Raw genomic sequence first — 25927 nt, 5'->3', positions numbered from 1 at the left:
GGCTGTAACATCTGTGCCCTGCCTCCCCAGCCTCAGGTCTCAGCCTAGAGACCCCACAGCTCAGAGAACTACAAAGCTGCTCTTGATGAGACCAAGGGGCTGAGTACACAGAGTGTCAGTTCCCTTTGAAGCTAATAATAGTTGAACTGCTTGATAGAGATGTGAGGGTGAAATCCCCATCCAAGAGATACTAGGGCAGGGCTGAGACAGAGCAAGAGAAGAGGGTGGCAGGTGACAAATAGCTGCCTTCATGATGGAAAATCTAACTCCCAGTTTATTGAGAGGGGCATCCAATAAGAGCACATAGCTTGAGGGTAGGGATGGGGTACTTAACTTGACCTTTCTTACAACAAATGTAACTATAACATCTCCTCAACCTAGAGGAGAGGAGGGTTATAGAAACAGGTTCCATTCTTATTATACTCTGGTTCCATTCTCTTGGGTCACAAGTACAGAATTTTGATTAGAAACCTAATTTCCCCCATCACTCAGACTGAGTCTCACAATAATAACGAACCCGCTTTCTAATTCCCTGAGCTTGGCGAAAGGCTTTCTAAGGACCTGAGGGTTGAACGAGAAATTGGTCACTGCTGGGGGAGCCCACTGGTGCTGTGTGTCATGGACACAGGTCAGAGAAGCCAGTGCTTGCTTTGCATTGCTTATTTTTGTTTTATAATTTCTCCTGACTCTGGATCCAGATATAAGTTTCAGGAGTATATAGTCATCATGTGCAATGTAACTTAAAGACCATGTGAATTACTCTGCATCATCACCAAAAATCAAGATCCTTGGGCTAGAGCCAGGCAAAAGAGAATGACAGTTGTGTAGGGCCATTATTCACTGTCAAAACTTTAAGGACTTGGGATTTGATTTGAAAATTTTCACATCCCATACCTGAGCTTCACATCATCATATTACATTTCACCACTGCAGGAGAAGAAAACCAGAGAAGCGAATGGAGTGTCATCGGGGAGCATGGTCAGCATCCTGGCAGAGGGACTAAGCATCAGTTTCATCAATTTCCTTCTTCCCTAAGACTCCCAAAGGCACAGCCTCAAAGATTTGATTCTGACACTGCAGATAATTCCAAATTTCAAGTGGAAATGATTTTAGGGGAAAATCAAACACAGTATTTTTTGCTCAGATGCAATTTGCTAAACATCAATCAGACTATAATCAGCTACGACATGATTCTGTTTCCCTCCTTTACAGTGCCCTAGTCTTTCTCCCCTCAAAGATAAGAAAACTCACCAATTTCTACCATTTCCCTGGAGGCAACAGGCAGTGGAGAACCCCTATAAGTTTATATTATTCTCTGAGAGGCAGAGACCATGTTGACGGCACCAGTCACTTTTTGGACTTTTGGTCAGATAGCCTAGCCACATTTATGTACCATTCCCTACTTATTTATTTCTTCTGAATAAACAAAATCAATACCTAATCATGTAAGAGGTGATGGCTCTCCCAATGGACTTGGCATTTTGGAAGGTGTCTGAAGGCTATTCTCTGGACTGGTCTTAGTGATTGACTGTTGGCAGCTACCCAAACTACCAGAATACAGCCCCTGGATTTCCAGACACTGGAGTAGGCTACCAGTAGACAATGTCTCCAGTAGGGGACCACGACTTCTCTATTGTCCTGAAGTTGGTGGCTGTGTTTCTACATTGGATACAGGCTCCTGAACCATTGTGCAGAGTCCCCAGTTTCAGGGCTAACAGGAGAGGTGAGCACATAACTGCTCTCAGCAGACCCAGGCCAGGATGGGACCTTGAGAACCATTTAATCTGAGCCAGTTATGTTGGTTTAATGCAAGTTCTTGGAAAAAAGTGACAAGGGCAAGATTGGCTTCTTATCCAGAGAGAGAGAGAGAGAGAAAGATCCTCTTTTTAAAACTCCTTCTTTCATAATACTTTTTTTCTTTCTAACCTTCCCTCTTCCTACACTGTGACCGTGACTTTTATCCCTCATAAATACTGGAGAGACCTTCCTCAACCACAGCTTGCCTTTTTCCTGGTTCCAGGGGGCCCAAAACTAGAAGCCTGACCTAGGGCTTTTTTTCAGTAGTTGTAAAAAACTTATCAATACCAAACCTCAGAATGGAGTTTCCAAGCATATACAGAATATTTTCTTAAGAGAAATCTAATGCATTTGCTTCCAAATTTTACCCCTACTATTTGCAACAAACAACAGGTTTCTAATTTAGAACTCTTTACTTCCAAAGAAGCCCCATTCATTCAGGACTATGCTATAACAACCCTAAAGAAATATACACACTGAGCTGTAGTAAAATGCATAACTTACCTGGTTCCACGATAAGTTGTGTTCCCTTTCCAAAGAAGAGTTGTGCTCTCAAAGCACTACCGCAGGCATCATTACAAAAAACCTTGCTACCTATTTGCTCCCTGTCAGTCTAATTCATCTGTTTGGAAGTGGGTGGGTGGAGCAGAATGGGTGTAGCTGGAGACAGAGCTTTGCAAGGGTTTCTGAGATCTGAGCATTATATTTTGGCAGCTTTTTTTGATGTCTGCTATCTTCTGAGTTTTGACACTTAGGCAAGTCCTTAGATTTTCTGCTATTATCTCCTCAACCTGCCATCTCTTACTCCCAGATCTTGCTTCAGGATAAAATTTTCACATATTTTGCTGAGAATTGCCAAATGGCTGTTGTAGGCAGAAACGTAACTATAAGCCTCAACTAAATCAATCACAACAGGAGTGTGCCTCAGTGAGAGGTGGAAGGACACAATGGTTGGAGAAACAGCCATTGATGCAAAAGACTTGGGGTCTATCCAAAGGACTATAATAATCACAGATGACTATCCTTTGTATAAATACTTTCCTACTTAAACAGCTGGTGTTTATACTACTTCAACAAAGTTATTGAAATAAACTCTATGAGGTGATATTTTTAGATCCATCTCACAGACAAAGGCACTGTAAAGGTGGTTAAGTGAGTGGCTGAGTTGGGCTTCACTCAGTTTCCAGTTTCCAGCCCCTGAACCAGAGTAATAGATGGTAGGACCGAAAGGAGCCTCAAGGCATCATTTTTCCAAACCTCTGTGATCACACAAGGGCTAATTAAGGGATGCATAGGGAGAGTTTTCACTCCCTTTCCAGTGCTTTTTTTTTTTTTCCATTAAATCACAGAATTCCTAATGGGTAGTAGGACAGTCACACCATTGGGCTTCCTTGCTTTTCCTCCCAATTGTTCATAAGAATTGGTCTGGGGATAATCAGGATCATAGTGGGCAAGGGCTGGAAGACAGCTTGGAAATCCTTCATCTAACTATAGGGAAACTATAGTTCAGTGCAGTTAAGTCACAGAGTTTGTCAGCTAATGCATTGTCAATTAATGCATTGGACAGATTGGAATTTGGCCTCTGATTTACCGGTTCAGCGTGCTCCTCATTTCACCTTGTGTCTACCCCCTGAAGTGCTGTCGTGTGAGTCTGATCACAGTGGTGGCCTAGATCTGTACATGGTGGATACATAGATGTTGAGGAGGCTAGCTTTCTGGAGCCAGGTAGAGGGAATAGAAACTCTCTAGGAAGGACAATGGATCAAGACGGCTCACTGAAGCACAGACGCCATCCTGGATTTTATGGGAAACTCAGTTCCTGTTCCTCAAGCCGTCCCTTGCTATATTACCTACTGGAGCACTGCTTCCTAACCTGGTGACTTAGAAAAATATTTAACAAGTATAATTGCCAAACATAGTGGTCATAAGAAGGAAAAGTAGGTTACTTACATTGTTCTACCTCCAGATAGGTTCCTTTGCCAAAGATCAGGGGTGTGGCACAGCTGACATACCTAATCCAAAAACTACCTTGCTTTTCCCTTTATGGCAACCCTAGCCCCAGTTGCCAAGTCATGTGATATTCATCCCATGCGATTTTCTGTCCCATCTGGCCTAGCCTCTTCTCCTCAGTCTTAGAGGTTGTCCTTCAGGATGGAACAAGAGGTGACTCTAGTGTCAAGTGGAAATCCAAGCTTTTGCCCGTATTACAATCTGACAGAATTTGTGCTCAAATAAGAGAGAATGAATATAGACTGGAAAGATGTTTTTTGGTTTGATCAAGAGGAAAGAAGGGTGGAACGTTGGTCATAGAGTAGTGGTTCTCTACCTTTGGGCTACACTTAGGTGAGGCAGGGACCTAGCAGGTTATATATACCATGCATTCCAACCTTTTAGGGGAAATTTATTTCATATCTGAGAGTTTTGCATCATTGCCAAGTATTGTGCGGCAGCCAGACTGCTTAGTACAAAATAGAATGAAGTTTTTCCATCCATTTTAATAACACATTCATGCATACCAAATTTCAGCTAGCTTCAATGACACTCTCACACTTAGAAGTGACAGTTAAATTAATTTCTGTCACACGTGAACATCAGAATCTATGAGATTGCCTGTATGTCACCCATAAAAACCAAGGAGGGAATATGGATTTTTCAGATCAGTTTACAATCCTTAAAAGACCGTAGATGATAGTTGGAGAATCACTAACATGAAGGGTGGTTCCTAGTCATTGTGAAGTAGAAAGATGTCAGAAGATCCCAAACCTAGTTTTGACTCCGTCCCTTTCCAAGTGTGTAATCTTGGCCAAGTTCCTTAAACTCACTGAGCTTTATTTGGCTTCTCTACGAAGTGAGGATAACATCTTCTGCATTATAGGTTATAAGATTAGATACAGCATCTGTGAACTAGAGAGCCTCGATGTAATTATTAGAATGTTTATTAGGGCTAAACTCAGAGAAGATACATTTTACTTGAGGCGTGGGGAATGTAATTGCACTAAGAACAGAGCTCCCAAGCAGGAAGGATTGTTGGGACAGGTTGCTGAAAAAGAACAGAAGCTATTTTTTGGTGTTATGTGATATGAAGAGGGTGCCCACTTCTTAGGGCCATGGGTAAGGACTGGTATTCAGGTTTCTGTCTCTCTAGATCTTTTCTCTAGGTTACATGTGACTTCCATTCTACTCTCCAATCTTTCCTTTCGAATCCAAAAGCAGAAGTCCTTACAGTGGCCTACAAGCCACCCTCTCCCCAACCCGTCACCAATCTGACCTAATTTTCACATTCTCTCCCCATCACTCCCTCCCCTCCTCCAGCCACACACCCCAGGCAGCCCTGTGGCCCCTCTGCCTGGAAGTGCTCTTCTTCCAGAGGTCTGCATGGCTCACTTTACCACTTCCTCGGGTCTCTGCTCAACTGTCACCTTTCCAGTGAGACCTTCTGTGACTCTTCTGTTTAAAACTGCATGCTGGTCCCTCCCACTAGTCCTCTTTATTCTCCTTCCCGGCTTTATTTTTCTTCTCAGGGCTTATTACCACCCTAACATACTGTATATTTTATTTATTTATTTAATTTACCAACTGTCTTTTGCCATTAGAAAATAAGCTCCAATATGGCAGAAATTCATGCCTGCTTTGTTCATGTGGATTCCCTAGCACCCAGAATAGTGCCTGGCACATAGTGGCAGCAACCTGTGACGGGTTGCAGAGCCATGGCTCAGGCTTGGCTCTGTAGGTTACCAGCTTCCTTTCATTTTTCTTTTCTTTTGCTTTATACCATAGCTGACTTTTTCTCTGATTCATTCATTCCTTTATTTATTCATTCACTCATTCAACAAATGTTTGTTTAGTGTTTTCAGTGTGCTCATAGATGCAGTAAGAAACAACTCAATGTCCTTTCTCTCACAGAGCAAGGGAAACAGACAGTAAACGAGCATACAAAGATTCAGGTAGACATGAGGGCTATAAATAAAGGAGGGAAAGGGGTCTTCAGAGTGACATGAGGTGGTAGGGAAAGGATTCACTGGAAATGACATTTGAGTGGAGACCTGGAGGAGGGGAGGGAGAAAACTGTGTGAGTCCCTCGGAGAAAATGGCTCCAGGTGGAAGGACTTGCAGGTGCAAAGGCTCTGTTCTGGGAGATGCTCACTGGGAGTGAGAGGGAATGCCAGATGCCAGGCCAAGGGCTAGTGGGCCTGGAGGAATGGGAAGGTCATCTCTTGGAATCTGGGAAACATCTTGATGAGGCCAGAATTATGTGGACTCCTTTTCTTGAGGGAAAGGGTGATGCTCTGATCATCGTCTGGACCTTTCTGTATTTAGGGACCCTGTGTCTCCAGGGGTATAATGTGAGAGATGGGCCTCACCTGGCTCCTCCTGGGGAAGGGGAATGCTGCTTTGGGTAACTGGTTTTGGCGGGGGTTCAGAAGTTCTTCCTTGGTGAAAGAAGAGATGGGGATGGCACTGGAAGGGAAGTGGCATAACTGTTGTTTCTGATTCAGCTTGAAAAGGAGCTCATTAGAGACCTGAGGCAGAGGCTGGGCCAGGCAGGAAAAACCTCCACACATGCCCTAGTCTAGCTGCAGCCCTGATGGAGGAGCAGAGTTCTTAAGAGCACAGATTCTGGCATCAAGCAGATGATTCAAATGATGACTTTACTAAGCTGTGTGATCTTGAGGAACCTCTTTGAGATTCAGTTTCCTGATCCATAAAAGGCAAGTCATGGTACCTCAATTCCACATGATTGTTGTGAGGACTGAGTGAAATGACATTCATTAAAGGACTTAGCCCAGTGGCCTAATAAATGATAGGCACTCAAAAAGTGGTAGTTACATAATTATGACATACAATAATAGATTGCATTCAAAGTCCACACATGGCCCACTTCCACACAGATGTTCCCAACGACCATGCCTCTTTTCCCCGCTGCCGCTGTTGTTACCGTAGAAGTACATGTTTACATTACTTTATCCCATGCTGTTTTGTCCTGTTTCTCTGTTCTGTTTTATGAAGCTAAGTGGTCTCTCCAGGTTTACTCTGTCCAGAGGACTAAAGTGTGGGATCTACAGCTGTGGGTTTGTATAGACCTGTTCTGTTAGTTTTGTGCTACCCAGGAGCTCCGTAAGTAAGAACTTGAAAGAAGCTCCCAAGGGAAAAAAAGCATCAAAAGCCTTCTGAGAAGATAAAGGCCCTGGGTTTGCAGTGCTGTCTCTTTAATCCAATGTTGGTAGCTTAAAAATAGAAGTTGCCATTCAAAGATATTCTAGGTTGTGCCCCCTCTGGATACCCCTTATTTTTTCACTTCAAAGGCTGATGAAATGCACCAATATGAAGTTCAGCATTTCCCAAACTTCAATTAAGCACATCTCCCCTGCTTTTTTGGTCATATTCATCTGTCATAATTTGCTTAATAATTAAAAAAAAATTACTCACTTTTTAACTTAAAATATAATTAAAAGGAAACTTGAAATCACATGGGTTTGATAGCCTATTTGTACTATTCTGATAGCCATTAAAAGATAGATCCATGCAAATAAAAAGAATGTCTCTCCATCTGAAAATATGTGCTATGCACTCCACAGTTAGGGAAATATGGATCAAGTAAATGGGTAAACAGAGGAACTTAATTCATTAGGAAAAACTTGGCAAACAAAGGGAAATTAGGATAATCAGTCTTTAGCTTTGTTGGAAGTGTGGATAAACTTATTTTAGTGAAAATTTTGATGATAATAAGGTCTAAAGGCAAAGGCCCAAATTAGTGAAAATTTCAAAATCTTACTAAGATTTTGATTTTTTAAAAAAGTCTGAACATCTCTGCACTGACTCCGCTAGCACAGCTTTGGGTGTCTTTCTCCCTGATGGCAGGGCCCCTGCCCCTTTTCTCCCTGCAGTGTGTGAGGTCTGGGGATGCTCATGCCTGTCCTTCCCCTTCCTCAGCCTCCTTCCCCGCATATGCCTGGAACTGCTTTGTCCCCAGTTGGTCTCTGAGAGGAGCCCACCGTCACCACCCTATCTCTCTAGAGCCTTCTTTTACCTTGAAGAACCCGAGCTGAGTGCCAAAGTCCCAGCCAGGGCAGGGCATGCTGTTTCTTTTCCAACAGCTGGTTGGGCTGATTTGGGACTACTGTCCCCTATTTGGGACTACTGACTTCCCTAGGACCTTCGAAACGGGTTTTTGTATTGGTTTATTACATTTTCTGACTTAAGATTAATATGTACTATCTAACTGGAAGCTGCTGCCAGGTGGAGACCACTGTCTTATTTTATTTTATTTTTTGGCAAGACACGGTTGAATTCAAATGTCATTGAAAGGACACCAAAGATGCCTTCTGTGTTGAGCACAATCCTTCAACAACCTTAGCACTGATTCTTGCATAACTGTTAATAAGTGAGTGGTACCATATACTCTTTGCAAAAACAATGAACACTGGTGAGTGGTAGGGAACTCTCCTGGCTGTGTCCTGGAGGCTTCAATGCATTTCTTAGTTGGAAGCACTACACATTCACTTTGTACTGCTTGGAATCTGGTCTCAGCGGGAACCAGCATGTCCCATATTTCTCACTAGTAACCTAGTTTTCATTTGCAGCTCAAACAATTAGAAACAAATGTTTGAAACAAGTTATTTTCTTCTAAAGAGAAATATCACAACACCAGGGACTACTTGCTCTCGCCTCACCCTCCATGCCCAGGAGATGGATTCAGTTCTGAGCTCTTCCAGGAGGATGTGTTTGGCATAAGGGAGGTCAGAACGTTTGGAATCACATTGGTAAAACCACCTGGACTCAAGTCAGCTTCATTCCGTGTCCATTCTGACTCTGCTCAGGGAGTCGGGCCAATGACTCTGTGGTTTCTACAGCCTGACCCAAATTCGATGGACTGGGCAGAGTTCTCTGTTTCCTCTGAGCCGGATGGGTCCTTTCATATGCCCCAAACTCTTTTTTTACAGACACCTTCTGCTCCTCTCCTATGGAAGGGATTAACCATATTTCACCTCTTCCCAGGAGTCCTCCTAAACGCTAGCTATTTCACCCATTTCCCATTTCAGGATTATTTCTGCCTCCTTAGATGGAGGATGCCTTAACCTTAAATTTCAGATAAATAAATGAGTTACTTACTTGGTTCCACAGTCACACGGGTTCCTTTTCCAAAGATGAGTTTATCAGTGTCACAGCACTTGAGGACGTTCCAAAAACCTCAGCACTGCTCCCACCTACCTTCTTCCCATTAGCTTTAGGACTGGAGGATCTTTAAGGCTCAGCTCCGTGAAAGATGGCACTTGTTGCTTATCCAGCTGGTTCATAGGTGATTAATCATCTGCAGATAGGGACAGGTTTGCTTTCGGAAGGCTGTTGTCTGAGGAGTATGGAGGAGCATATTTCCTATGGCGGACCTTTCCAGCACAGTACACTTGATGCAGTGCTCTGAACTGTTGCTTTCTATTGTTTTACATTGCTCTCACTTCCTAGACCCATACTCAACTCTCTATGTTGGAAGGCTGGCACTGTCAAAGGGGTGGGTCTTGGCTCCATGACTACTCCAGGGTTAAGGCCTTTACAGCCACCAGTGCTGCTTTAAAGGCAGATAATGTGTGGCACAGCAAGAGGAGAAAGGGTGGCATGAAGCACTGGGTGATTTACAGAGCAGTCAGCTTTAGAATGAGCAACTGTGGCTGGTGATTGCCTACAAACAAATCAATGTCTCTTCAAATCCATCTTCCCAAACTGCAAAGGAAAGCACTTGGGTAAATCTCTCTAGAGGTTTGAATTTAGAAATTCCGTATGAGGTGGCTCATATAACTCTCTTTTGCAATAGAATCAACATGAAAGCAAGACAAGAATAGTTTTTAAGAAAGACCTTTTTGTATTCCCCAAATGTGCTGTAAGAAAATGTAGAAATGCCAGTTTCACCCAAGGAAGAACAGCAGTGAGTGAGAGGTCAGCAGCCGTGGTCATCTCCCTGGTCCAGTCAACTTCCTGCTATCCCTTACAGGCCCCAAAGCAGGGAGGGAAGCTGCTTGCTGTGTTTGTCTCCTGAGGCATGGGACCCAGGCTGAGGATATCCCAGGGAAATGGCACTTTTGCCCCTGCAGTTTTTGTACAGGTCTCTGTAGGTTTTGTAGCACTGTGCGTATATCCCCAGTCACAGTGCTACAGAGCTTTACAAAAACTTTCCCTCGGTTTCACACTATATGGCCCCTGAGAATCCCCAGAACCAGATGTTTTCTCCAAGTCAAGCTCCAGCAAGATCAAAGGGTCCTGACAGTTAGGTCAGGCCAAGCTGGCTCAGGTGCTTCTTTCTGGGGCTCTTCTGCCCCACTGGCTAGATCTGCCTTGGGGTTTGTGACTAGAATGGATTTTTAGAAATAATCACATCCACTCCCATCTGTGCTTTCTGGCCAGTCTGCCCTCAAATGGTTTCCCACTGAGGAGTTTGTCGGGTACTTAAACATCTCATGTAGATTCTACATGCTGTGGGTTAGGCGGAAAATGCTTGTGGTCAGTGTAATTTCTCCTGTCACCTGCTAAGCTTCTGAATCACCTCTTCCTGCCCCGCTTTCCACTTGAATAGTGTTATACAGTTTACAAAGGGTTTTCATGTAAATTTAAAATTGTGTCCTCTCCATTGACCTCCTCCCAGTTGCTAAATTCAGGCCAGTAGCCCATATGGTGCTTTGTGCGATTTAGAAAAGGCAGCCCTGCTGGGTGAATGTAGAGATAGCCCCTTGGGTTCAAGCTTGGCGAACAGATTGCACTTTTGTGCGGTTTATAAAAGGCCTTCCCTTTCCGGAAGATGCAGCCCCACATCAGGGCCTTGGCTGGCGGCAGAGCACGCATTGAATTTTAGCCCCACTTCTCCTCTCTGCCAGGTGCCCTTGTGAAGGCACAACCTGAGCAATCAGAGGCAGCAGCTCTGGCCAAATTCAACGGATGATTTTCAGTTTTAATCTTGTTTGACCTCAGAGTTTCGCCCAGTCATTGCCTTCTCAAAACCTCTCCTCAGGGCTCACAAGACACTGGTCTTGTTTGCCTTTGATCTCTGTTCTAGTGCTGTCAAAACAAAGCAATATGATAGGTGATAGGCTCATCGAAAGTGGCCTTATTAAACTTTAACCATGAAAGAAGAGCATGAATTTTCTTGTTGTTGCTATTTATCAACAGGGAGCAGGAATTTAAAAAGGTTAATATTCACACTTTCCCTGGAGGTCTTATCCAAATCCATGGTTTGATTTAATTACGACTATTTTACCTATGACCTTTGTGATGACTTTCCACCCTACATACGGCTGCATGCCTGCCCCATAAACTCCAAGGAACGTTATCGCTGTATATAAAGTCTAACATTCTTTTGCTGATTAAAAAAAAAAGCAAATAGGGAAAGAGAAAAATAAGAAATGTTATGGCCTCAATAACAGATGATGTAATGGGATGGCATAGAGCAAAAGGCTTCATGGGGAGAACCAGATAAGAATAAAGAACTGTCACTTGGACTCTTGAGTGTATCTGGCCTTAGGTACTAGTCTTTGAAATGGCAAGAGGTAGCTGATTGATGAAATAAGCTTCTGACCCACCCATATGAGACTCATTGAGCTCCTTCTGGTGCTGGTGACTTTCCCAAGAAGGAGCCATCCGAAACTGGTGTGAATAGAATTAGTTAGAGGAAACAAAAGTTGGGAATCCTGATGAGAATGCAGCTTCCCAACTCTTCACTTCCTCCCTGTAATAGAAGTGTACTTCCGGGTTCTTTGCCATGTGACTTTGCAGGGCTTCCTACTACAGGCTCATTGACATTGGGGCTTCATTATGCTTTGATTCATAGAATATGAGTGGAAGTGACGGTGTGCCAGTTCTAAGCTGAGGCTTCAAGACATGTCACATAATGGGTTTCCACCAGCACTCTCTTTTTTTTTTTTTTTGTGATGGAGTCTTGCTCTGTTGCCCAGGCTGGAATGCAGTGGTGCGATCTCATCTCACTGCAACTTTTGTCTCCCAGGTTCAAACGATTCTCCTGCCTCAGCCTCCTAAGCTAAGTTGTTGCTAATTATAAAATCTTTTTTTTTTTTTTTGACAGTCTCACTCTGTTGCCCAGACTGGAGTGCAGTGGTGCGATCTCAGATCACTGCAACCTCTACCCCTGGGTTCAAGTGATTCTACTGCTTCAGCCTCTCAAGTAGATGGGATTATAGCCACTCCCACCACACCCAGATAATTTTTGTATTTTTAGTAGAGATGGGGTTTCACCATGTTAGTCAGGCTGATCTCAAATGCCTGACCTCAAGTGATCTGCCCACCTTGGCCTCCCAAAGTGCTGGGATTACAGGTATGTGTCACCGTGCCCAGCCTGCTAATGATAAAATCTAAGCTTCCAGGAAAAATTAGAGTTTTAGGAAATTTATGTTTGTCACTGTGAAGTAGACAGCTCACCAATGTTTAAAAACTTTTCCTGATTTAAAGAGACCAGTGATTATGTTAGCTACTGAAATATTTTGGTATTGAATAATAAAATGTGTGCTGACAGGTGGAAGCTGCTTAACAGTGAACTAATTTAGTCAAGTGACCAATGGATGGGTTAAGAAGCATGCATGGGTGAACGTTCTATCCAAATTTCAGGATAAACCAATGTTTTAATGTAACAGAATATGATAAGTTCACTAACATGGTATCAGATTTCACATTGCAACTAACCTTCAAAGAAACGACCTCTTGTCAAATTATGGTGCAATATAAAGAATATCGTGTCCACAATATTTTGAACAGGCTATTAAAATACTCCTTTGTTTTCATACTACGTATCTATGTAAGGCCAGATTTTCCTCATATATTTCAACCAAACCAACATACTTCAATAGGTAGAGTGCATAAGCAGACATGAGAATCCAACTGTTTTCTGATACGCCAGCTCTTCTCTGACAGATATCTGAAGACTGTGATCACTATGATACCTCCCTTCCTTTGGTCTACAGTCTCCCATATGTTTTAGCTATTCCTCCCAGGACATGGTTTGAAGTCTGTTAAACGACCTGGTATCCTTTTTAAAACACGCTGTAGTTTGTCTACAACTCTCAAAACGTATGTGTTAATACCAGGAGCAGGGGGTAGAGATAAATAACACCAGCTCAAAGTTCACAATCCCAAATATTCTAAGCCTGGAGGATGCCCCTGTTTAATCCCTGTTTCATTTCTTGGCTTAATATCCCATAAATTTGCTCCCAAGCATAAGACCTTAATCCAGCCAGGACTGAACTGTAACACAGTCAACCCAGCCTCCAACACTGTCCCTTTCCTCTGAAAATGAGTTTGCCTGGCAAAAAGAACATGACACAGGCTCCTTCCAGGAATAGTTGAACTTCAGGATTCATCCACCTTGTGCCTACTCTTCCGCATTCCTGCAGAAGAGCATCTCACATAATGATTAAAATCTACACAGAGAAAGAAAGGGCCAGGTTGCCCAGACTATCCTATGGCCACTCCAGGGAAGGGTATCAACTGAGAGGCTGAAATATTCTCCAACCATAAATGCCAGAATGAAAGACCAAAGAAGACATTTGCCTAGTGTACTAAAAAGATCACTGCACTGGGGTAGAGATACCCAATTTCTTGTATGTTCTTTTGAAATTGGGTGACTTGGCCAAGTTGTGAAACCTCTCTGAATCTTTCTAGACTCTCTCATCTGAAAACCTAGGAGAGTGAATATATGATCTTTGAAACATCTCCCAGCTGTGGCATTCGAGGATTCCTCTCCAGAGGTGCAATTGATCTTAGTGGAAGAGAACATGACTTGAATACTCCAAATATGTAGACAATGTGAAACTCATTTCTATATGGCTTTGGAATATATTATATGGTATGGAGTAAATCACAACAAATTAAACTTACCAACCATGTTTAACTCAGGCTAATATTAAAAATCAATGTGTTTTAAGTAGTGGTGCCATGTACCACTAAACAAGTGTTAAGGTAGTATTCCATAAGGCAGCCTGGTGCCAGGCAGTGAGCCAGAGCCTGGGAGTTGGGACAGATGGCTCTGTCACTTACTAGCTTATCTTCCCTGAACCTGAAATACCTCATCCTTAAAATGGATTCAGAAGGCACTTTCTGAGCACTCACTGGGTCAGGCTCTGTGCTGGTACATGGTATACCGGGATGAACAAGACAGATCACTTCTCTCAAGGGTCTCAACCTAATGAAGAAGAGAGAAAAAGGGTTTTGAGTGCAAAAATAGAGATAAGTACTGGATGCCATGAAAATTCTGAAAAGGGTGAACACTTAACTCAGATCAGTTTGGGTTAGTCATTTAGGAATTCCCAGGGAAGCAAACAACTGAGCTAAGACCCTGAAAATGCAGACGGGCTATGGATCAATTGGGGGATAGAAGAAGGAAACGGCATCTCGAGCAAAGAAATAGGAAAGAACACAGAGCATTCAGGAAGTAAGTAGTTCAATGCAACTGCATTTAAGGGAGCAAGTAAGCTAAGATCTTGTGTTTTATACTGTGTTGTCCTGAGGATAATAGGAAGCCACCAAAAATTTTGTGTATGCCATTTCATAATTGCTGGGAACATAGAGTTAAAAGCATATGAAGGTAGAATCCTCTCAAGACCCACCATCTGTATTAATCAGCTATTTTTGTTGTAATTGTGATCTATAACAAACAACCCCAAAATTTCAATGGCTTACAGTAACAAACATGTATCACTTTTGCTCACTGGTCTGCAGGCCACCTGGACTTGGCTTCAAGATGTGAGATGGATTTAGGTCTGTTCTATGTGTCTTCATTCTAGAGGTCAGGGTGAAGCGGCAATGACTCCCTGGAGAATACGCCTTTCATCTCAAAGGACAGAGGCTAAAGAGTGCTGGTGGAGGCCAGGCGCAGTGGCTCATGCCTGTAATCTCAGTACTTTGGGAGGCCAAGGTGGGCAGATCACAAGGTCAGGAGTTCGAGACAAGCCTGACCAACATGGTGAGACCCTGTCTCTACTAAAAATACAAAAATTAGCTGGACGTGGTGGTGAGCACCTGTAATCCCAGCTACTTGAGAGGCTGAAGCAGTAGAATCACTTGAACCCAGGAGGTGGAGGTTGCAGTGATCTGAGATTACACCACTGCACTCCAGCCTGGGTGACAGAGTGAGACTCTGTCAAAAAAAAAAAGATTTTATAATTAGCAACAACTATAAGTTGTTTATTTTAATATGACAGGCTCTGTGCATTTGTTTTTAAGAAAATGCCTGGCAAATCTACAAGTCTGAATAACCATAGTTGCCTGTCAATTGTTCTTTCAAGCAAAAATGTGTGTTTCATGGAAAAAGTAGCTAGTTCAGCTTCCAACTCAAGCAACCACACAAATGTTTCCTCTTAGATAACAATCATAATTTGGAATGTAACAGAAGTGCTTTATGTGTACTTATCATTTTGTCACACAGAATACTAAAAAGACATGTACTAGAAAGTTGAGATTTAATAAAATTAATAATTGTTATTGCTTTGTCAGTATTATGGGTTGAATTGTTTTCTACCAAATTCACGTTGAAGCCCTAAATCCCATAACCTCAGAATGTGACTATATTTGCAGAAAGGGCCTTTTGAGAAGTTATTAAGTTAAAATGAGGTCATTAAATTTGGCCCTAATTCAATCTGACTGATGTCCTTATAAGAGGAGGAAATTTGGACACACCATGAGAAGAGACACCAGTGTTCCCCACACAAAGAGGAAAGACCATCCTTTCTGGAGGGCACAGCGGGAAGCCTGCTGTCTGCCTGGAGATGGAGGATGGGGGTCTTAAAAGAAACCAACTCTGCCAGCACTTTGATCTTGGACTTCTATCCTGTAGAACTATGAGAAAATAAATTTGTGTTGTTGAAGTCGCCTAGTCTGTGGTATTTTGTTATGGCAGCCTTAGCAAGGTAATACAGTCAGTGTCATTTTTAAGTGAAACTAACTTTTTTCCCCTGAAAATATGTGGCAGTGAAGAATATAATGATTATTAATACAGATTTGATGCCCCCGCCTTGGTTCATGCTAAGGCACCAGCAGTTTTATCCACCATTGCTTTTCCACCATCAGTGTAAATATCAACACAATGAAAAAGGCAAGTAATGTTTTGCTGTTATTATGAAAATAATTCTGACCTCATGGACTCCCTGAAAAGATCTTGAGGTGCTCAGAGGTCCGTGGGCAATACTTTGAAAATCCCTGTCCTAATTCCATGTTGTTTGTGCTACCAAATCTGCAATAGCAGCAGTAAATACCAAGCTCTCTCCACTGCTTCACCACTTTCTGTTTACTAATGACTGGTAGATCAATTGTATCATATGCTTTGAGTGATGGATGAGTGAGTGGTTAGAAGTCATTTGGAGCAATAACCTCCCATTTCTGTAGAAATGATTAAATGGACCCACATATTTTGGCTGGACTCTCTAGAGTCAAGGACCATGGATCTGTATGTCATCTGCCTCTGATTTCTGCTTGGTGGTACTCTGGAAGTCAGATGCTGGATCTATGATGATGGTGGGAAGGCTCAGTGATGACCTGAGAGTCTGTGTATATTTTCTTCAGTACCCACACTATATTTCTGTGGCAATATGTTAGCCCTCCCACTAAAAATAATAAATGCTTACTTGTTTAAGTGACAGATACTTGCAACTGTAACCTTAGGTTTTTTGCTAAACCGTAAAGAAGAAGAATGGACCAACATGACTTGCAGAGTTAATGGGTCAAATAATACACTTAGCAACCAGACAAGAATTAAAAGAGACAAGGATTTTGAACTGCGATCCATATTAGGCCCTAAGAATGTATTAAACCTGGTCAGGTTACCTTATTTGAGGGGTCTGGACACACTTTGGATTTTGTCAAAACCTTCTCTTAGCGTCTCTCTGATGCCCACCCACCTGAAGGAGAAGTAGCTTGAAAATCATCTGATTGGGGTTCATTGGTACAACTGTGGAAGTCTGGAACTGTCCCACCCCCACTTCTAACACAAGGGGAAGACTTAACCTTGAGCTATTGTCATTATCTCAAATCTTGAAAGTCAGTGATTTTAAGATATCTCAGTTATGCCTATGTCTTGAAAAAGAATAATAGGAATCTAAAATGTGCACCATCATTATTCGTGGTTTTCGTGTTCATTTTACTCATATAGCTAGTGACAGAATTCATTGTTGTCTTAGAAATATGTTATATAAACACAAGATTTTAATTTGTTCGAACGCTTACAGATCTAGGGAATTCTTTGAGCAGAGCAGTATTCCTTAAGAAAATATGCTAATTTTTAAGGAAGATATTGTATTCCATATTTTCATTGTTTAAATTTGCTGTAGACTTGTTGGCCATTTAAAAATGAAAACTTTATTTTTTTTTTTTGAGACAGGTTCTCACTCTGTCATCCAGGCTGGAGTGCAGAGGCATGCTCATGGCTCACTGTAGCCTTGACCTCCCAGGTTCAAGTGATCCTCCCACCTCAACCTCCTTAGTAGCTGGGACTGCAGGCATGCACCACTTTGCCTGATGACATTTTTATATTCTTTTGTAAAGACAGAGTTTTGCTATGTTGCTCAGGCTGGTTTAGAACTCTTGGGCTCAAGCAATCTACCTGCCCTGGCTCCCCAAAGCGCTGGGATTACAGGAGTGAGCCACCATGCCTAGCCACAGAATGAAGACTTAAAAAAAGGATTTTATTACAAAATTTTTGAAACAATCCAAAAAGAAGAGATTAATAAAATAAGTATCTATAGAATGATCATCTGGATTTAACAATTGTTAACATTTGTCACATTTTCTATTTATTTTGCTCTAGTATTTAAAAAAATTACAGATAAAATGACAATTCACTTCAGTATATATTACAAAAAAGAATATTTTTCTACACAACCACAATACCATTTTCCACCTAACAAAGTTAACAGAAATTCCGGAAAATAACTTAATAGCCAACCCATAGTCAAGTTTTCCTAATTTTCCTCCAAATGCTCCAAATGTCTTTTATAGATTATTTTTTTCTTTTTCTTTCTTTCTTTCTCTTTTTTTTCTTTTTTTTTCCAGACACAGGGTCTTAAACTCCTGGGCTCAAGTGGTCCTCCAGTCTCTGCCTCCCAAAGTGCTGGGATTACAGGCGTGAGCCACCATGCCTGGCCTCTGTTACAGATTTTTTTTTTTTTTTTAAACAAGGATCCATTCAAAGACTATGCATTTCATTGTTGTTAAATCTTTTAAATCTCTTTAATCTTTAATAGTTCTCCTTCCACTGCTTCCCCTCTACTGCAGTTTTTTCCCCCCTTTTCATGACATTGATTATTGGTGGGACTGAACCTGTTGTCCAGTGGAATGTCTCACCTGCTGGATTTGTCTAGATGTTTCTTTGTAGAATCCTTTAATTTGCTTTTCTAGCTTCCTGTCTCCTGTTAGAACTAAAAGTCTGATCAGTTTTAGTTTATTTATTTATTTCTGTCAGAAATACTGTGTAGGTGATGTTATGCCCTGTGTATTGCATCACGTCAAGATGGACATCATGGCTTGATAAAGACGAGTGATCATTAGGATAAGATGGCTACAGACATCTTCACAAAGTTACACATTCCCATTATAGCCAGCAAGTAATATGAGACTTTAAAATGCTTTAAAACTTTTTTTTCTTTTGGCTTGAAATGTTTTTTTTTCCCATGATTTCTTTGTGTGAAGCAGGAAGCTAGTCATATTTTTTCTTTCTGTAACTGTGAATGCCTACACAGTTTTTTCTGCTATGCAAAAAGAAATGTTTTAAACTCATCAATGTTGAAAAAGTAATACCTAAAGAATATTCACTTTTAGAAAGCAAGTAATCTAAGGATGTTATGTTCCATTTCTGCACTAAAAATGAGAATTTCATTCAAGGTGTTATTGCTGTGAATTGTTTCTATTCCCTGAAAATGGGCTTCTTTGATTTTATTTGATTTATTCTGTCCTTGAAGGCATAAATTCAGTTACTTTGGACAACCTAGGGATGAGGCCTAGGCATAGTTTTCTTCACCTGTGCATTGTTTTTGCTCTCCTAGACTTAAAAAGAGCAGTTGGACGTGGTGTGCTAATTGGTGATTGTAATTCAAGAGAAGGGACTAATCCCCATGCTCTTGAATCAAACTCACATAGGGTCAAGAGAAGAGTGAAGGAGAACACAGGCCTTCTAAGCTGTCAGATCTATGGTATTCACACTGGTTGATCTGAAGTGAACAGAAAAATGGTTTAGTTCCGAGGAGATATATTTCAAGAATACATAGTTCACTTGGGTGGAGATAGGTTATGTCTTTGCTCTGGGGTGAAGGGACTGCTTGGTGGCATTAGTTAGAGAGGGAGACTCTTTCATTCTCCATAATATTCCCAGTTGCACGAACTCTGTCACTACCTGTAGGCACCATCTCAGGATTCATCTCCTCCAAAAGCTTTTCTCTGCTGACTTTATCCAACAAAAACTGTCCCTCCCGGCATCTGTTTACCTACTTGTGACTTTCTAGTAACTAGGGTCTTATTTGGAGGAGTGCATTTTTCATCACATCAGTGGGCCATTTGGCTCATGCTACCTACTAACATCCTTCATGCCACTGCCACTCCCTCATTTGTCAGTTTTCTTATCAGAACAAGGTACATGACCTGTTAGGATTTGGGAATTCAATGTCAGAATTTCACTTTGGGGATCTGCTTCCAGATGGTCCTTAGACCAATGGTCTAAGGTCTTTGGTCATCGGTCTTTCTAGAGACCAGTGGTCTTTAGAAACACATTATTTTAAAAAGTTGGGACTTTGCAAGCATGCTGTATTCCAATGAAATGGATTCAATTCACAACAAACACTGTTTTGAACACTTGCTTTGTACTGGACATTAAGTTCTTTAAAGGAAGGGATTATGTAAGTTAGTTAGATTTGGGTTCAACTTCTTGGTTCATCATATACCTAGTGTGTAGCCTACTATACAGGTACTCAGTCACAATTAGTCTCAATTCCTTTACTCTTCCATTATATTCTCTTTTACAGTGCCATGGGTATATTTAGTAAACATTGAAGTGTGTGGTTGGAATTATTTATCACTAATGCTTTTGGTGATATTTGTTTATGTTCTGAAGCTATTGCAGTAGACCAACATGGAGTAAACAGAAAATAATTGGGACACAGGGGCAATAAAACTCATATATCATTTCTCATGACACTCAGAGGACTCTTCCCAATGCTGAGACATACATAGCGGGTCACAGCTGGGTGTTTTTGGACAAAGGCTTAATGCACTCTAACCTCTGTGGTAGGAAGGCACAGTGAAACACATCAGTATAAAAACCCTCTTCTTCCTTTTTCCCTTTCCTTGGCACATTGCCATCACCACCCTCTGCCATCCACAACACCCCTGAAACTCCTTTCACCAATGCTGTTTTTGTGGTTAAATGCTGTAAAACTCAGGCACAAAATTATTATAATCACACAAATCAATAAGTAAAACAACATCAACCTAAAAAACAAATAGGTGAAGGACAAATGAAAAAAGTTAATCATTGATTGTCAGACTTGAAAAAATGTTTTAACTCTCTAGTAATAAAACTGTAAAGTATTAACAAACCATTTTTTGGATAGATATTTAATTAAAGCTTTTGCTCAAAATGGTGACACTCCCAATGTGGGCAAGATGTTGGTAACAATATAAATTGTTTCATTTTTATTGGAAGTCATTTGGTTAATGTCAAAAGAGTAAAAATATTCATTTCAGTGACTATTTCCACTTTGGGGAATTTACTGTGAGAAAATACTATATCTATTTGAACATGGAGTAAGGTTCACGATCCTCAGAGAAGAAGAAATCCCTTATATTTGATTCCTTACAATAATTATGAAAAACAATATTACAATGCTTTCACTTAATTATTTTGCTTTGAACAGTTAAGTACAGTTTAGTGAGGACACATTGGAATGATCTCAATCAATGCTAGCTCATGGATGCTTATGGCAGTCAGCTGATAGAATTAGTTAAAAAGATGACTAAGTAGTTTAACAGAAAAGTAGTAACTATTTTTTGGGTCTTCCAGTGCCTTCAAGATTGCAAGTGTTTGATATTGTTTAAACAAATCTATCAAAGTAAATGTTTTGTTGTGGAGATCATGAATATTCACTTACAGGATAAATGGCAAAACAATGATTCTAATATTATGTGAGTATGTATTGTGTCTCAAAAGTAGGTATTAATAATGTGCTATCATTGAAACAATTTAAAATTATGTTTCTAAATCTACTGTGCTTCTAAATTTTCAATTTAGCAAAGTGAGTTTCATATACTCTGGAAAAATATTTGAGGATAAAAAAGTGGCTGTGGTGGTGACAAATACATTGATTGATTAATTTTATGAATTATTAAAAGGAAAAAGCAGTATTCAAAATTGATATATTATTTTATATAATATGTGATTTTAAAATATGTGTGTTTAACTGTATTAATACATTAAAACATCTAAAGTAGAATTGGCTAATTTCTCTATAACCCTAAAGTTTTATATATTCAAGTCAGACAAAATTCTTAATTTTGAATCTTCTAATTAAGAAAATAGGAGCTTACTTTATTATATGTTTATATATATTTATACAAATATAGTTGTATATTTGTATATATACCATTTGTGTACCTGCTGTGGTTGCTGCAGTGTTTAGCTTATGGCTATTATCTCTATTAAAATACAATGCTCACCTGTGACCCTCCCTGCCAACCTCAGAAAAGCTAAAGCCTTCCTCCATTTTCATCACTTAAACTTTAGAATGAATTGATTTCAAGTCATATACTGAAATATTCTTGAGATTGAGTTTTGATAGAAATAGAATGAGCGCATATGAGGAATAGGATGTGGAACAGGGTCCAAATCATCATATACATATATGATGACTTTAAATAATGAAAAAGTTGTAAGTACAGGTGTGTTCATCACAATAATTTTCATAGCAGGAAAAATTTAGAAGCTGCCTAAATGCTCAACCATGAAGTGAACTGATTGAGTAAACTATAATATAGCTCTAGATACAATACTAACATAACTTATTAAAAATATTGATTAGGAAAAATATCCAATAGCATGGAAAATTGATTATGTAATGGATACAAATGTGTATATGGAGTATGATTACATATACAGAGTATATGTAATATATGTATATGTAATATACATATATGGAGTATATATAATACATGATTAAATGCACAGAGTATATATAATCATATACATACAGTATATAATGAGTTCTAGGAGGGAAAGAGCTCACTGAGTTTAGCTCAGTGTATGTAGACAATCTTCCCAGTGTAGTCATCCACCGAACTCATCCACTGACAAGGATGCTTGTTTCACTGTTGAATGGCTATCAACTCTTACAAAGCTATTGAAATGAAATCTCTTTCCAGGCATCTTTTTTCCTCTATTGGGCCTAATTCTGCTGCAATGACTTTCCCCATGGGCAGGCTAATGTTCTCTGGTTGTCTGCTCCAGCTGGACTTCTCCCTGGACAGGGGAAAAGAAGTGCCCACTGTGGGAGGCTCCAGACCCTCTGTGTATGATCCACACTGAACCTCCAAACAAAGACAGAACAAACCTCTGTCTTTTATTTTGGGCAGTGTTCCTCAGGCTTGGAAAATTCTTCTGTGGTTGCTGCAGTGTTTAGCTTATGGCTATTATCTCTATGAAAATACAATGCTCACTTGCGACCCTCCCTGCCAATCTCAGAAAAGCTAAAGCCTTCCTCTGTTTTCATGACTCATACATTAGTACGAATTGATTTCAGGTCATTTTTTTTTTTTTACTGAAAGATTTATTATTATTATTATTATACTTTAAGTTTTAGGGTACATGTGCACAATGTGCAGGTTAGTTACATATGTATACATGTGCCATGCTGGTGTGCTGCACCCATTAACTTGTCATTTAGCATTAGGTATATCTTCTAATGCTATCCCTCCCCACTCCCCCCACCCCACAAGGATTTCGGTTTGATGGAAACAGAATGAGAACATGAGGAATGGGATGTGGAGGAGGGTCCAAGAAAATGGCCTAGACAGATGAGGATGGGGAGCCACAGATGACCTACTTCTCTGCTTACAATGGGCGGACAGCTGGCAGCTTCCTGAACTATTGCCAAGACTCTGCATCATTCCAGTCACAGTGAAGCACTTTGTGTGTGTGTGTGTGTGTGTGTGTGTGGATTCTGCACTAGCACCTCTTGAATTCTCATATTTTCTTTCAGAGCTCTGAAGGAAATACACATTCTACTACTAATGCTGACATTTTCTGAGGAAGTCAGGTTAATATGGATTCACATGATAAATATTCTGCACCCACATTATTATTTTTCTTCTTGCAGTAATGTTTCTCTCCTTGCACTTTGTCCTCTTCCTTCCTATCTTTCTTAGCCTTACTCAGTAGGCAGTGCACATCAGGGACCATTTTCTTGGGGGACAAAAGCTAAAAAGTCTGCACACTTAGGGGTGCCAGAGTACCATCTCATACAAATAGTTGTAGAACAAAGACATTCTTGCAAGGCCTGGCACAGAATAATGATGATATCCTGATAAGCAGAATCCCCATTCACATTGTCCTACATGCAGAGACGGGCCTATCCAGAGTATGACCATGATGTGGGAGTCACAGTTGGGCAAGGACAGGGTATAGGAAGGTATTATGTCAAAGCTATGGGTAGAGCTGCAGATTTTCCTAGTGTACGTGTAAAGTTGTAATGCCAACTTTCCAATAATTCCCTTAACTCTGTCTTAGCCTTCTTATAGCTTAGTAGTAATCTCTTAATTTCCAACATAGTGAATTAAATCCCTGGAGATGCTCTGGAGAAAGTCTCCTAGTCTTTCTCTTTGACAGTTGTTAAATGATTGATGGGATCACACGTATGGGAATATCTAAGAAGCTGATTCTCACGCCCTGCTTTGGTGGAGGCTTCCTGGGTAGTTGGTTGTTGTGACCCACATCTGTTGTAAGTTGGCTCAAAGCCTGCAGGTTTTGTTCTCTGAATTGGAAAGGAACTCAAATGTGGGGTGTTAAGGGTACAGGGGACCACAGGATGTGGACATTCTGGATCTCTGGTGCCTCATAAGGAAGATGCATCTGTTGGATCAAGCAGCTGGTGAGAAGACCAAGTCAGCAGCGGGCACGGGCAGTTTCTCAGCACTCAGGCCCCATCTGTCCCACCACTTCCCACTTTTTTCTTAGAATATGAGTTTCTCCAGGTTTATTAGCCAAGCTGTATAGTTAGATCTGACTGCGGGTGTCAGGGTGATGGTGTAAATACTGCTGAACAAGGAGATCCTTCCTCCACATGTGATGGGGACCAAATGTCTTTGGGTGTGGAAGACAAAGAGTCATGGCAGAATGATCCTAACCCTTCCTGGTAAGCAATTTATCCAGAGAGAGTCATAGTAGGAAGAAAGCTTTTCCATTGTTTTTCTCATTAAAATAGAGGTTAGTAAATCTTGGTACAAAATTGTCTCCCCTCTACACAGTCAATTGGCATTGATAGCTGAGTTAATTACTGTATGTAGGACACAGTCTTAATTTTTATCATTGAATTCTGTGTATGCAGAAGCAATGTATAGGAACTGGGGAAATATATTCAAATGGAAATATAGAGTGATTTAAGACTTGCTTTATACATAGTCTTTGGCATCTTTGTGTTGGAGAGGGGGAGGTTTTCGTCTGGAGTCACATTCACTTACGTCACTTTGGGCCTCCACACTAACACAAGAGTGTGTTGGCTTGTTCTTGGTTACTTCTGAGTAGATGAGGCTTGCCATAAACCCATTGGAGAATGAGGTATGGTGTTAGGAAGACAAAAGTAGACCACAGAGTTGGAGTCGTCTAAGGTGACAGTGCTTTTTCTTCCACTGAAGGTGTATGATCTGGACATCTCCCATTTATAGTCCACAGAACTGCTACATTCGAGTCTTTGCCCAGGAGCCTCAGAGGACTCACTCATATATCCTGAAGAATCTAAGATTCAGTTCTGAGCCTTTACAGGAGCAATATGTTGATAGATCAACCTTTTCCAATAACAAGTCACAGTGATGGAGTAGCTGGACCTGGATTTACGCAGGAACTCCTGAGTCTTTTGGAGCCAGACACTTTTAAGGGTCATAACATCAGTGGAGTTCAGGCTCAGTCTCAAAATGCTGCTGTGGGACAAGCCTCTGAGAAAAATGCTCACAAACGGCGCAAGGTGGTGCTAAATTTCAGACACACATGAGTTTGGGGTGGGACAGAGAAGCAAGCAACAGCAACAACCAAAAACCCCTCCAAAACAGAGTAAGGAGACCTGTTTTACATCACTTCCCTATTGAGATGTAAATGGTCTTAGAATGATCATTGTTGGAGGTGTAAGGCTCAGGGTGGGAGAGAGTAGGAGGAGAACTAAGAGGTGGGAAATTTGAAGAGAATCAATACTCTGAGTAGATATTAAAGAAAGTATGATTTTAAAAAATATAGGCTCAAGGATTAAGAACAGACTGAGATATTTATAAATAAATGCTGCAGAAAACACCAAGTGAATGACTGGGTATGGAACAATAACATTGAGATCTTTTTTTTTTTTTGGAGACTGAACCTCACTTAGTTGTCCAGGCTGGTCTTGAACCCCTGGCTCAAGCAATCCTCCCACCTCAGCCTTCTGAGTAGATTGAGAGTGTCTTTTACTGATGTCCTGTTCCAAGGCAGTGCAGGCTTGAGCTCTTTGCTCCTGACAGCTGCCTGGGATAACAGAGAAATGAAGGAGGAAATCTCTTTATAAAGGTTTCTAAAGAAATTTAAAAAATTAACTTGTACATTGACTTTGTAATAGAAGTGAGAACATACAGGAAAGCCCTTTGGGGAATTAGCTTTAGAAGGGAAATACTGGGCAATACAAGTAAGACAAGGCACTTACAGAAAAAATAGAAATTCCTTGTTTAATAAATGGTCAAATTTAACATAGCTCCGAATATATAATTTTCCATTAGAATATTGGTAACAACATTGCAGTAAACTTGGGTCTGGGTACCCCGCACTGAGTGAAAATGGTAGATTCTATTTTGTGTGAGTTCAGTCAAAGAGACACGGGGGACAATTAGTCGGGTCTCTGCTTCTGTTGTTTAGCAGAGCCTCCAGCCTGGAAGC

General features: G+C 40.9%; 2 gene segments (V, D, J or C); both read right to left on the bottom strand.

The window, feature by feature from the left end:
* Positions 1-25927, bottom strand: part of LOC100439230 (T cell receptor alpha chain constant-like) — a 361622-nt gene that overhangs the window by 93931 nt on the left and 241764 nt on the right.
* Positions 1-25927, bottom strand: part of LOC103892320 (T cell receptor delta constant-like) — a 45390-nt gene that overhangs the window by 8948 nt on the left and 10515 nt on the right. Inside the window, 1 exon segment of the C gene segment in view lies at positions 8908-8965. Within this exon segment, the coding sequence occupies positions 8908-8965 (58 nt within the window).

Source organism: Pongo abelii, chromosome 15 (assembly GCF_028885655.2).
Source record: "Pongo abelii isolate AG06213 chromosome 15, NHGRI_mPonAbe1-v2.0_pri, whole genome shotgun sequence".
NCBI classification, from domain to species: Eukaryota; Metazoa; Chordata; class Mammalia; order Primates; family Hominidae; genus Pongo; species Pongo abelii.
Note: the sequence above shows the minus strand (reverse complement) of the source record. Positions and strands in the feature narration are given on the sequence as shown.